The sequence below is a fragment of the Mchenga conophoros genome, linkage group LG12 (genome assembly GCF_057382185.1).
Source record: "Mchenga conophoros isolate Kocher_MC1m ecotype Shallow Benthic linkage group LG12, M_conophoros_male_GT1.1, whole genome shotgun sequence".
NCBI lineage: Eukaryota > Metazoa > Chordata > Actinopteri > Cichliformes > Cichlidae > Mchenga > Mchenga conophoros.
In genome coordinates, this window is record NC_140537.1 from 37,287,404 (window position 1) to 37,300,174 (window position 12,771).

Here is a 12,771-nt window from a genome sequence, read left to right on the forward strand (position 1 = left end):
ATCACAAAACGACTAAATATGACATCTCCTGTGTGCAGGTTTCAAAAGGACTCGCTCCCTGAAACAAACCAGCGAAACCTTTAAATCTTAAATCAGCTGTTTCATAAAAATACAATCCAAACTTTCCCTTTTCCGAAATATCCAGATGAGTCACCCATGAAAACCTTTACGGTGTAAAAAGGTTGCTATTTAAAGACTGTTCATAATTCGATTACAGGCCCGGACATCTATCCGCGCTCTGCTCCGTTTCCTGCAGGCCCGAAACGCTTTAAGTCTTAATTCCAGGGGCGAAAAATAATAATGGCGCCTCTCGCACCTTTTACACAATCGTACATAACTTAGCTGATTAGGCCTCTGCATGTATAAAAGCCCTTTGGGAGCTATGTCGAGGATGCTGATATGTCCCTTCTGCCGGACTAATAGAGGGCATTGAAACATAACACCGGACAAAGCCGGGCCCATTTCTGACCGTAAAAAAGGTTTATTCAAGCAAATAATGGGATCCGAGGCTCGCGGCTTACAGGGAATAAGAGCACGGTAAACTTCCCCGCGTGAAGCCCGTCTCCAGGGCTATTAAGCTTTTAATTGGAAAATAGCAGAGGAAATTTCAAGGTGACTAGAGTGGCTTTGCAGTTTGTGCCGGCCGAGTAGATTTGTGGGAGTGGGAGGCTGCGGGTGAACGCATAATAAATTTATTCGTGTTGTTCACGATAAAGATTAAAACACGTTCGGGATGAAAGTTTATACTGCAGCTTCTCTGTTAGAGCTGCGGCTCTGCAGGATGCTGGAGAGGCTCCTGCGTTTCCACGTCACGCGCAAGGTGTCCTTTAGCGCCCTGACGCGCTGGTCGTGGCCAAATTAGCCACCGTGGGGTGAGGGGCTGCTTTGGAGGGGCATCGCCTGCAGTGTTATCTGCTTCAGTTTAAGCACTAAACCCTTCGTGAGTTGGGTTTAAACACCTGTTCGCTGTCTGTAACCGCGCTCGCTGACAGCCCAACACGCGTGGGTGACAGATTAAAATAAGGTTACTCGAATTTACTCGCTAAGACGTTTCACGTTAGAAATGTAATCCAAATTAAACTTGTGCCAGTCCGCTCAGTCATTATGTATTATAGCCCAAATTTATATGTAGCTGTGTCAACGTAATTTAACTCAATCAAAGCGCCCACGCACATGTAAAATGTTAATAATCTCAGTTTTAGACCTTTCATATTAAAACACTGCCGCACACAGTCACTCTCCATCACAGCCTGCTGAGTTTCTGAGCTGCTCCAACCCAGAAGTAACTAAAAGTAAATGAATACATGAAGTTCTGTGTGTGGTGCTGTATGGCCTCAGTGCATCAGCATATTTATATCCAATATTTTCACATATGTGGGTGAATTTGAAAAACGTGCTTTGTTCTGCCTTCTGTAGGAAATGTGAAGTTGTCCTGTAGAAGCTCAAAATGACAGGATTGCATATACAGAGTATTTAAAATGAGCTCAAAGCCACACATTCTTTTACACATGCAAAATTATAATGTGCCTAAAGCAACGTGCCGTTTATTAGAAGAATAAGGTCCCGACAACAGACACAGGAGAATTTAAAAGACTACAAATGTAATTATTTTTTCATTTCCACACAGTTTAAACACTGGTTTGTTACTTTTGAATAATCCTTCAGCAAAGCAGGAAAAGAAGCATTTATACTGTAATATTGTAGGATTACAACATTTACCTGAAAAAATGTAAAAATAATGATTCTCTCTTTAAGGTGTCAGCTGAGGATGATTAACGTGTCTTTATATTGGCTATAATATATTTTCCTTATATTTATTTATGAGTGTATTTGGATAAAAGTGCATCTTTTCGAGAGTCCACGTTGACTTGGTTTCATTATAGATTCTGTTATTATGAGAGATCGTAGTCGGGGCTCATTGGTTAGTCACACAGAGCTCTGTGAACTTAAACCATATGTCACCTCCATCCTGGAAATCTGGACTCAGATTAATGTGTCGAAGGCTTTTTTCAGTTTTTGCTTCATAAATGGAGTTCCAGTGTTTATTTTAGGCAGTTTTGTTCACGACACAAAACCTTCCCACGCTGCTTTCAGTACTTTGCACTTGAGTCTCTCCTCATGTTGGAGCTCTTGTTTACGCTGGCTGAGGGAACTCCTCCAGCGGGGCCCCTCCGGAGCAGGAGGAGGAGCTGACCTCTGCTGAGTGAGGTTTTTATGAGGTGCTGATTGGGGGCGTCGCTGCCACTCACAAGTCCTGTCACAGAAATGCTGATTTAACTTTCCCTGGGGAGGCGGGACACCGAGCTCCTACAGAGGAATTAGCTGGACATCTGACGTCTTTAGAAAGCTGACCGAGGACATCAGTCAGACGTCAGCCTTCATCCAGGCAAAAAGGGAAAGGCTGTGCTTTTAAGACCGCTGCAAGAAAATCTATAAGCGGGCAGTAAAAACAAAATACTGAATAAATTAAACAGAAATATCAGCAAAGCGTGCACACGTGAGTGTGTCATTAATATTATCAGTCTCAGAGTTATAGATCATATTAACATCTCAAACTGAGCTTTTTCTTTCGCCTCTTATTATCTCACATTTGTAAAATAAATAAATAAATGTTATTGTCATCATTAAGGAGGGCAGGTCATTTTTATTTGACTTGCATGTAAAGCTATAAAATGTTTGAAGATGGCTAAAATTTTATGGTGTTCTTTACGTGGCTGCTCAACCCTGTCGGTGCCGGGCAGGGAAGTCAATTTGATGATGATAAGGACAGAAAAGGAAAGATGCAATAATAATAGTAAAAAACAGGACTAATACAAAGTGGTCTAAATCTGAAGTTGTCATACAAAATGTGATTCATTATTCGAAGGAATGAAAACAATTTTCACATAATTTCACGAGTTAAAGAATCATTTAGATTTTTCTGTGCTAAGCTATTAACGTGTCGTTATTCTCAAAAGATTTTCTGCTTTTCTTGTATAATTATTTTATGAGCTTATTATCTCACACAGTGTGCTGATGCAGGCCTGCTGGTCTGGCACTGAGATTCAAATAAAACTGGATTTTTTTAAACAGCTGATTTAAAAATGTAATTGTGGGTGCAGAGGGGAATGCCAACAAAATAACACTTTGAGAGCCTCTTGGTGTTTTACTGCATGTCTTGCAAGGCCACAATCTCTTTTTGAGATATAGATAAGTATAAAAAAGGCCATTTTTAACGATGAACTAATCTCTTCATACCAAAATTAGGCCACGACTGAGGCCTCTGGTCGCACTCTGTCCTCCCAAAGGCTGCTCCGTGTCTCAGATGAGGGGAGGGTGAACCTGGGAAGTTAGTCTTCACAGTTTGGCCCTTTTATTGATGCTCGGCTTTCAGGACAGACATTTATGAACAGAGCTCGTTCCGTCCTTCAGACAGTCGTGCTCTCAGTAAACCAGCTGAATTCAGTGGCTGCTAATACGTACAGAATACTTGGTTGAAGTACACGCTTTAATTTTACTGCATTTTTTAAGGTATGCAGAGTGGAGGCAGAATATTGCAACAAAACTCAGCCTTTATATAAAATAGACTTTTAGTGGTAATTAAAGTTTAAAAAAAAAAAAAGAAGAGAAGAAATCTAAAAATATGACGAGTCAGAAGGAACAAAACATCAGGCCAGAGGAACATCACTCTTTCACAAGTTTCTCTGCAAACCCTTCATTGGACCCAAACAGCCACGTCAGTGCTGTCAGCATGAGACCAACTGTAAAATACTCTGACCTCCTTCTATTTTTAGACATTTCAGTGAAATTATGTTGCAGTTTTTTCAGTTACCACCAAAAATGTCCTTTGTGACATCACAGTGGACTAGGACCACTACATTTCTGCTCAGTTAATCCTCGAGTCCAAGTTTGTGGCCGTAAACAGCCAGAGCTGATGGTGATACGTTAAAGGTGAGACGCTCTCCTGGTTCACAGAAGTGAAAACTGGCAAGAAAATAGTGTTAAGATGCTAAATATAGACGCAGACATCGTGTCAAAGGGCACCTGTTGTGCTTTTTCTGTAATATTAAATATACACTATGGTGTTATTATGGAGGACAATCATATTAAACAAGACAAAAAATGTAAGTAATTATATATAAGAACTCCCTGTGAGACTTTTTTTCCTACTTCTGGATTTATTCATTTATTCTAATTTTTATTCATTTATTGTGAATAAAAACTGAACTAGAAACACATTTTTAGTTTCAGTAGTATAAGATGTATGAGGCTTATTTTGAATTGTGAATCATGCAAAGCTGCTCTAGTAGACTCAGGAATAAAAACATGGAACTGGGAATGAGTAGAATGGGAGAACTGGTTTCCTTTAATGTAGAATGTTTCATCTACACAGTAAAATATCGTCTCAATAAAATAACCTTTGAACTCTCTCCTTTCCAACAGTGGTGCCAACGTTCTGGCTGTTCCCAGCGGTTGGAAATTTCCTCCTCCGTCTCTGAACCTGCAGCATCCCCTTCCACACCGTCTGCACCGAGCTCCCATCACTCCCCGAGGAGGTGTCACGGCGGGATCCGAGCAGATTTTATCTATTACGGGAGGGCGTGATTCATGGAGGCGGAGGCAGCTCAAGGAAAACAGACCCTGTGACACTTTCTCCCCTGCCTGTACGCGGGGCAGCAGCTACAGAAGGACAAGGCAGCGGCGGCCTGACAACTGTGATAAAACGGCCTTCCTTAACTAAACTCATAAAGCACGGGGCGATAAAACTCAATCTTCTGTAAAATCCAATTAAGTCATTATCTGACTGATTGTATCTTTAATTGAAAACAGAAGTGACAGTAAATTTCTGTGATATATCAGGATCAATCGATACTGCTGTACAATCTGGTCTCCAGAGGTGATTTATAATGTCAGAGCCTTATAGGTAACTCCACATTCTTCTCTCTAAAACCACTGGTGGATGAAATTAAGAGTAAGTGCATTTCATAAAAAAACAAGATGGTCACGTTATTGATTACAACAGATGGGGCACAATCCAATGAATGTTCCCACCGTGCAGCACAAAGAAAATACAAGTAATTTTCTTTGTCTGTTTTATATCGTTGTTCCCGGCACACGGCCGCGTTCGCACTCCATCACGTCCCAGCGTTTTTATTCCCAGGAAACCTGTAGCGACATAAACTCCAAAGCTCCAAATTACTTTTGTTGCTGTCTTATTCAAACGCAAACACAAATAGAGGCATTGGAAGCGAGCCGTTTGAAATGAATCTCTATAAAACACAAAGAGCGTGCGCAGCGGGGAGAGCTCCGGGCCGCGAGTTGCTTTTTAATTTACAGTTAAACTCTATGAAGTCAAACGCAGCTTTATGCCTTCAGTCAATGTGAAAAAGAGCAGAAATGAGAAAGCTACTTTTATATTTCAGATGTAGTTTTTCTCCACATGCTCACAGGTCGATCAGCAAACATGGAGCTGAAAACATGAAATATTCCAAAGTCAGCCGTCGGCCTCCACCTCTGCTCCGCCTCTGCTCCGCCTGACAGGACGTTGGAGAAGTTGCAAACAGTAAGCGGTGTGCACAGCTGACTCCCGGCCACAGGAGGGTTAAAAACACAATAGACATGCAAATGCTGTGGAAGCTGCACCATAAATAAGCAGCCGGTGCTCACCAGGCGCCAACGCAGCAGAGGACACGCGATTCCCGTCTAACCCGTCCCACGCCATCCTCGGGAGGACATCTGAGTCTGACACAGACGTCCAGTCGGAGACCAAACTTTACGTCACAAATACTTGATTTTTGTGATTTTTTTTTTTTACATCAGCTGACTTTTAATCTGAAAAACAGTTTTTCAGATTAAATCTTTTTTTCCCCCCATTGTGAGAATATGGTTACAGTGGGCCCATAATTAGCTGACATGACAGCATAATGAGGATACTGTACGTCAGCCAATAACCAACAGGAAACATCCATATGTAGTTTCATTTGCTCAGATCAAATAAATCACCTGGTTCATAATTAAATTAAATGTTATTTGTAACAAAGTCTCGTTTTTCTCCACGGCTGTCTTTACGTTGCTCGTTTAGAGAATCAGACTTAAATGTTGAGCCGGAGTGTAAATGTGCACGCGGACATGACGGAAGTTAGACGGTTAAAGGCTGTGCACGCTGATTATTTAACAGCACATCATCCTCACATGTTTGTTCTTTACAAGCTGCAAAGAGTTTAACACAGAAAAATGTGGTCTTCTTGATCTTGTCTGTAAGTCACCAGCTGTTGGACTGATGAGGTGAAAGTCGATCATGCTAAGCAACCCTCAGCAGAAATGTGGCGCTGCAGCTTTATTCAAAGGAAAAAACCAGAACCTTGCTCTGCATTTAAAAAACCCACTTTATTTCTGTTTGGAAGAGTTGCTTCACGCTCAATCATCTGATCTTGATTAAAGCTAATCAAGGGTCTCACTGCATTGGCCAGTTAATTACATTGCGATACGTAACCCTGAACTGGATTTAAAATGATCTACAAATACAAGAACAGAGCTTTAGAAGGGAAACGTGCAGACAACGTGAAACTAGAGCGAACGATTAAACAGTTTTTAAAGAACATCAAGTTTCAGCTCGTCCGAGCTCGTAAAGCTTCTGTCGTGTGATCTTATCCTTTTCTTCTCTTATTTGGTGGCGCCGCCTTCGATGGAGTCGACGGTGAAGCCGTCAGCTTGGCTGCTGGCCTCGCACTCAGCCTTGGCGTCAACGTTAACCAGGGAGCTGATGGAGCGGCAGATCATGGTGGAGTCGTGACCAGCGGAGATGCTGCTGGGCGAGAAGGCTGCAGGAACAACACAGATGGAGAGTCAGAGATCTGCTGAGGAGCACCGAAGATCTCAGAGCAAAAATGTGCTTCTCTAAAGAGTCTGAACCCTTTGAGTCACCAACAAACGTCACATCGATTTACTTCATTAACATCAAACAAACCGAACAATGTCAGGGACTAAAACAACCACCTGGGTAGATAATGGAAACATTTTTTCTAATGACTCTATTTATGTTGATTATATAAAAGTCGGACGATGAAAAATAGACGCAGCAATGCAAAGCAACAACATTTTGTACCTGTCCAGGTAAGCTTGTAACCGCACTGGCAGTGTGCTGACAAATGAAGCTGTGCCCAATCGGACGCTGCTGTTCTGTGTTCATAATTTCATCCTCCCCCACTGGCTGAAATGCAGAGCCTCCACCCTGCTTTACAGTGAGCTGCAGACTCACTGTTGGACTGTTGAATGAATCGACTGAGAGGCTGATCCTGTGTCGGGTCTCTGCTGGATTTTGTTTTCCTGTTCATCTCCTGGACTGGACTGAAAATCGAGTGAACACGCAGCCAATGCCCGAAGAAAACTTTGAAAGACCTTCAGAAAGCCTGGAGAACTATCGCTCAAGACCACTTTAAAAATGATATTAAAGTATTAAAAACAAGAGATTATATTTCATACAACTTTCCATAATCTTTGCTGCACCAACTACAAGAAGTCACAGAATTTGATTGAGGAAATTAAGGAGGAGTCGTTTTTCGATTAAAAACACTACAGCGGCACATCCAAAATGTTGTCACGATGGCTCCGATGACGACGTTTGCTGAGCTTTGCTCGACACATTTGATTATTAGATATTAAAACTCCTTCACACTGCAGTGACATGATAATAAACCGGGAAAAAACCCTGACAATCCTCAGATGGTTCACTTCACGTCTGACATCCAAGTACAAATCTCTTCCTCGGAAACTCCTTAAAGTCATTAATATGATAGATTCCTATTACGTCGTGTAGGTAGACAGGACAGCGCACATATAAAATAAACATGTCTCCGTGCTGTGAGGCGAGTAAACGAGAAGGACAACAGAAATACTACAGTGAGACAGACAAAACGGGACAGTAATCATCAGCTCTGCAGAATAAATGCTCCTCTCTGTTAGCCTCGATATAAATACGAGCGCACGGTGAAATGATTCCTGGCAAAGCCTGGGATTTACAGCAAATTGAATCAGCGAGCAAAAAGAGAAGACAGTGACCACAAAACAAAAGCATTACATCTTTTACAGTTAAGAGCGGAGCGATGTGCACCCGCCCATTTTAACACTCGCCCTGTAGCTGCAGCACAAACACTAACAGCAGATCTCAGGCTCAGTTATTAACAATGATCATTTTCACTGTTTGGTTTGGTTGTGACCTTTTCTACTCAGGTAACTGTTTCTGAAATGTTTCGTGTAGTTAAACTTTTAAATGTTCGAGCTTGGAGACGATGAATGAAAGAACTGCTGACAGTTTTGGTGCTCAGCTTTTGTTGTGTTTGATGTAACTGAGCAGTAGTATAAACTACATTAATTCAATTTTATTTATATAGCACCAAATTACAACAGTCGCCTCAAGTCGCTTTATATTGTAAGAAGCCATCGAGAAGCCCCAACAATCATATGACCCTCTATGAGCAGCACTTAGGCGACAGTGGGAAGGAAAAACTCCCTTTGAACAGGAAGAAACCTCCAGCAGAACCAGGCTCAGGGAGGGAAACATACAGAAGACAGTTATTATACCAAATCATTATAATCACTTATTAACTTAACAAGAGTCGTACATTTTTAAAAACTTGAACAGCTGATTTCCAAAACTTTAATTATAATTCAAATAAAAATAAATCAGTACATGAGTGGGAAAGGAAATCGTCACATCATCCAGCTCACGCACAACTTCACACCTGCAGCACCTGCAGAGAGCCAGGCTCCTCCCACCACTAGCAGATGAACACTGGACACTTTTACTGACGCAGAGGTCAGTAAAAGTTCCCATTTCAACAACATGGACGTACTAAACACATGTAAGCACACACATAAACTTCAACTATTAGCAGTAAGAGTATTTAAAAGTAGAAATTAAAGTAGAATGGGAGGCAGAGCCTTCAGTTTTCAGGCCCCTCTTCTGTGGAACCAGCTTGGATTCGGGAGACAGACACTATCTCTACTTTCAAGATTAGGCTTCAAACTTTCCTTTTTGCTAAAGCATATAGTTAGGGCTGGACCAGGTGACCCTGAATCCTCCCTTAGTTATGCTGCAATAGACGTAGGCTGCCGGGGATTCCCATGATGCATTGAGTTTTTCCTTTCCAGTCACCTTTCTCACTCACTATGTATTAACAGACCTCTCTGCATTGAATCATATCTGTTATTAACCTCTGTCTCTCTTCCACAGCATGTCTTCATCCTGTCTTCCTTCTCTCACCCCAACCAATCACAGCAGATGGCCCCGCCCCTCCCTGAGCCTGGTTCTGCTGGAGGTTTCTTCCTGTTAAAAGGGAGTTTTTCCTTCCCACTGTTGCCAAAGTGCTGCTCATAGGGGGTCATATGGTTTTTGGGTTTTTCTCTGTGTGTATTATCGTATAAATATACAATTTTATGTATTTTATTTTATAGGCGACTGTTTTGATTTGGTGTTGTATAAATAAAATTGAACTGAAATCGAACAAGCTATGTCTACTAATAAAACAATAACATTAATGTGGCAGCAAACGCAATCATTCATCCCTGTTTGTAAAATGAATAGAAAGTGCTAATTTAACAGGATAAAAGTTACGTTTCCCAGATCGAAGCAAGAAAAGTCGAACAGCCTTTTGATCACAGAATTACTCAATAAATATTTAAATATCGTTTTTACAATAGTATTAGTAACTTTTTTGTATAAATGCCAAAAAATACAAATAGGAAACAAAATCATGCCTTTTTAATTTAATAACATGTAATTAATAAAAGTAATAAATTAATAAATAATTAATGTTAAGATAATTAACAAAAAATTACTTTAAGGTACATTAAAAGATTTTGTTATTTTTTATTTATGTTATTTATTAATAAAAACCAAGAAAATAATCAGCTGCTTAATCAAGATGCTCCACACGTGTTAATCTGAGGATCGAGTTTACAGGAGAGAAGATGACAGATTAGAAGGTTCATCAGCTCCCAGAATACAATAAAACTATGAGAAATGTACACAGGTAATCAGATTACACAAGTCTACTGAATTCACAGCTTAAAAAAATATAAAACCTCCCTGCACTAGTGTGTGTGTGTGTGTGTGTGTGTGTGTGTGTGTGTGTGTGTGTGTGTGTGTGTGTGTTCTCCTCAGCAGTGGTGGGAGGAAAGAAGAGGAGTAATTTTTCTCCTCATTAACTTCCTGATTGGTTTCCAGTTTCTGCCCGTCTGCAGTTTGTCACCAGTTGTGAACTGGCAGCCCGATCGTTAATACTAATGTTTGTGTAGCTAAGTGCACTCAGCTCTTTCTCTTTTTTCCCCTCCATCCCTCAGCAATAACACAATAACTTGTGTGGCAATAACAGCGAGTGGGTGGGGGAGAGCGGCTGTGAATTAGCCTTCTCACTGTTAATTCGCCGCCTGTTCATCAGCAGGAAATCTATGGTGTAATTAAAGGCCGAAAGCAACCGGACGCGTTAGTTTCAGTGGGGACGTTAAATCACGACACACTGTAGTACACATGTTCCCAACTGCATCCGACTGTCCTCGGCTCTCCTGTTTAATTCAGATTAATGTCAGGCCGCTGCAACAGCAGGAAGCCGTGTTCTCAATTAGCCACATCACACCTGTTAATGACACTAATTAAATTAAACATATTCTTTATCTTGTCTATGCTAAATATTTGGAAGTGTGTGTGTGGAAACGTGTTACAGCAGTCAAATTAAACACAAAATCACAAAACTAAATAGATCAGAAGTGCTTAATTAAATAGAAAAGTTTAAAAAATTAAATCAAAATCCCGGGTCTGTCCTGAGACCTCCTCCCCCGCAGGTCATGGCCAGAATACCTCACTCAAGAGGCGTCCAGGGGGCATCCCAGTCCGATTACTGAACCACCTCAACTGGCCCCTTGTAGCGGCTCTACTCTTCGTCCCTCTTAAATGACCGAGCTCCTCACCACATCTCTACGGAGGAGTCAGGCACTCCTCAAACGAAGGTCATTTCTATCTGCAAACTCATTCTTTGGTCACTACCCAGCGCTCGTGAGCTTAGGCGAGGGAACATAAGAACATAGACTGACCGGTAAAATCCAAAGCTTTGCTTTTAAGCTCAGCTCTCTCTTCAAAAGAAAAGATCAATACAGCATTCGTGATGCCCCACGGCCAAAAACCATCTGTCAATCTCCGGTTCCACTCTCCTCTCACTTGTAAACAGGACCCTGAGATACTTCAACTCCTCTACCTTGGGTAACTGTTCCCTCACTCGGAGTGGCCACTCCACGAACCACGGCCTCAGACCTCGAGGTGATCATTCTAACTCCCGCCGCTTCACACTCAGCTGCAAAGCGACCCGGAGATTACATCCAATAAAGCCAACAGAACCACATCATCCAAGATATTCTGTCCATAATATGTTAATATGTGACACAGAGCAGCGCTGGTGAAGTCAAACAACCACGGGAAAAGTCCAACTTTTACAAACCAGACACCTCATACCTCTGAAGCACCCCCCAAGGGATACCTCGAGGAACGCAATTGAATGCGTTCTCCAAGTGCACAAAACACGTGTTGAGTGGTTGAGCAACCTCCCACGACTCTCGAATATTCTGGAGAGGATGAAGAGTTGGTCCAGCTTCCACGACTGAAAATCGTCCTGAATCGGAGGCTTGACTAACGGACAGACTCTCCTCTCCAGTGTCCCAGGCACAGAGCTGGGGAGGCTGAGGAGTGCGAGCCCCCTGTGGTTGGTGCACACTCTCCAGCCCCCCCTTCTTAAATAGGGGGGTTGATAAAAGCTTAATACATAAAATCTGTAAGTTGAAGACAGGCAGACAACTCCGGTTACCTAGGTAACAATGTATAACCCAGCATGTCGTATTCAATCAGCAGAACCCTTCGCTCTCGTTCAAAGTTGCTTCATTTTCTGACCTCAAAGTTGGAAAAGTTTAACCTGGTACCGCCCACTTTGCATCTCCAGTGATCATCTATCATCGCGTCAAGTCACTGACGTTTGCCGACTGGATGGATGCTTGTTAACCAAACCAGCTCGCCAGCATTAGCTGATACAAACATGGGTGAAGAAAACAAACTAATGGGTGACGTCACAGTATCCATGGATACAGATAATTTTCATGTTATATATTTCATGCGTGGCCTCCAGAGAACTTTAAGCTGTAACTTTCATCTACATGTCTGATAGTAACAACCAAGAATATCCAGTCTGTCCAAAGTTCCCCTCCAGGCTGTAACAAACCGCCTGTGATGCTCAGAGTTCGTTCTCTGGAATGAACTTGTGCCCTTTTCTCACTCACTCAGCACTCTATATAAGATTTCCAAACTATTAAACAGTCTTTGTGTGGATTAACAAAAGGAAGCTTTTTTAACCTCCCACTTGTCCTGCTAAGAGAGGGAGGGAGGGTGTGAATGGAGGTACAATCACTTCTGCTGCTGCCAAAGCAGGGAACAAAAGCCCAGATGTGAGAGGAGATGGTAATTCAGTCTGATCCTCCGAGGATAAGCTCGCTCTGTGGGTTTCATGCTCCACACTCATCTCCTGTACACAAGGGTCATGTGGGTAGATAACACTTAAGTAAACACACACACCCTGTATGTGCATGCTTAGCTCTGCCTTCAACTGTACTGATTGTCAGGGGAGTTTATGTATCTGAAATAAATACCTACTTAGCACAGGATCTAAATTTGCAGAGATCATTTCACATCAACGAGGCCGATCTTATCGCTCATTAACAAAGAAAATAATTCATCTAACTGGGACTTGAAACCTG

The 12,771-nt window shown here is 41.9% G+C and overlaps 1 protein-coding gene across 2 annotated transcripts in view; it reads right to left on the minus strand.

The window, feature by feature from the left end:
* Window positions 1-6,347: 6,347 nt before the first annotated feature.
* The window catches only part of dmrt1 (doublesex and mab-3 related transcription factor 1), a 34,223-nt gene continuing 27,799 nt past the window's right edge, over window positions 6,348-12,771 (minus strand). For both annotated transcript variants that reach the window (XM_085295595.1, XM_085295594.1), the window contains exon 5: window positions 6,348-6,800. In XM_085295595.1, the coding sequence (XP_085151721.1) occupies window positions 6,643-6,800 (158 nt within the window). In that variant the 3' untranslated portion in view covers window positions 6,348-6,642. The remainder of the gene's footprint in view (window positions 6,801-12,771) is intronic.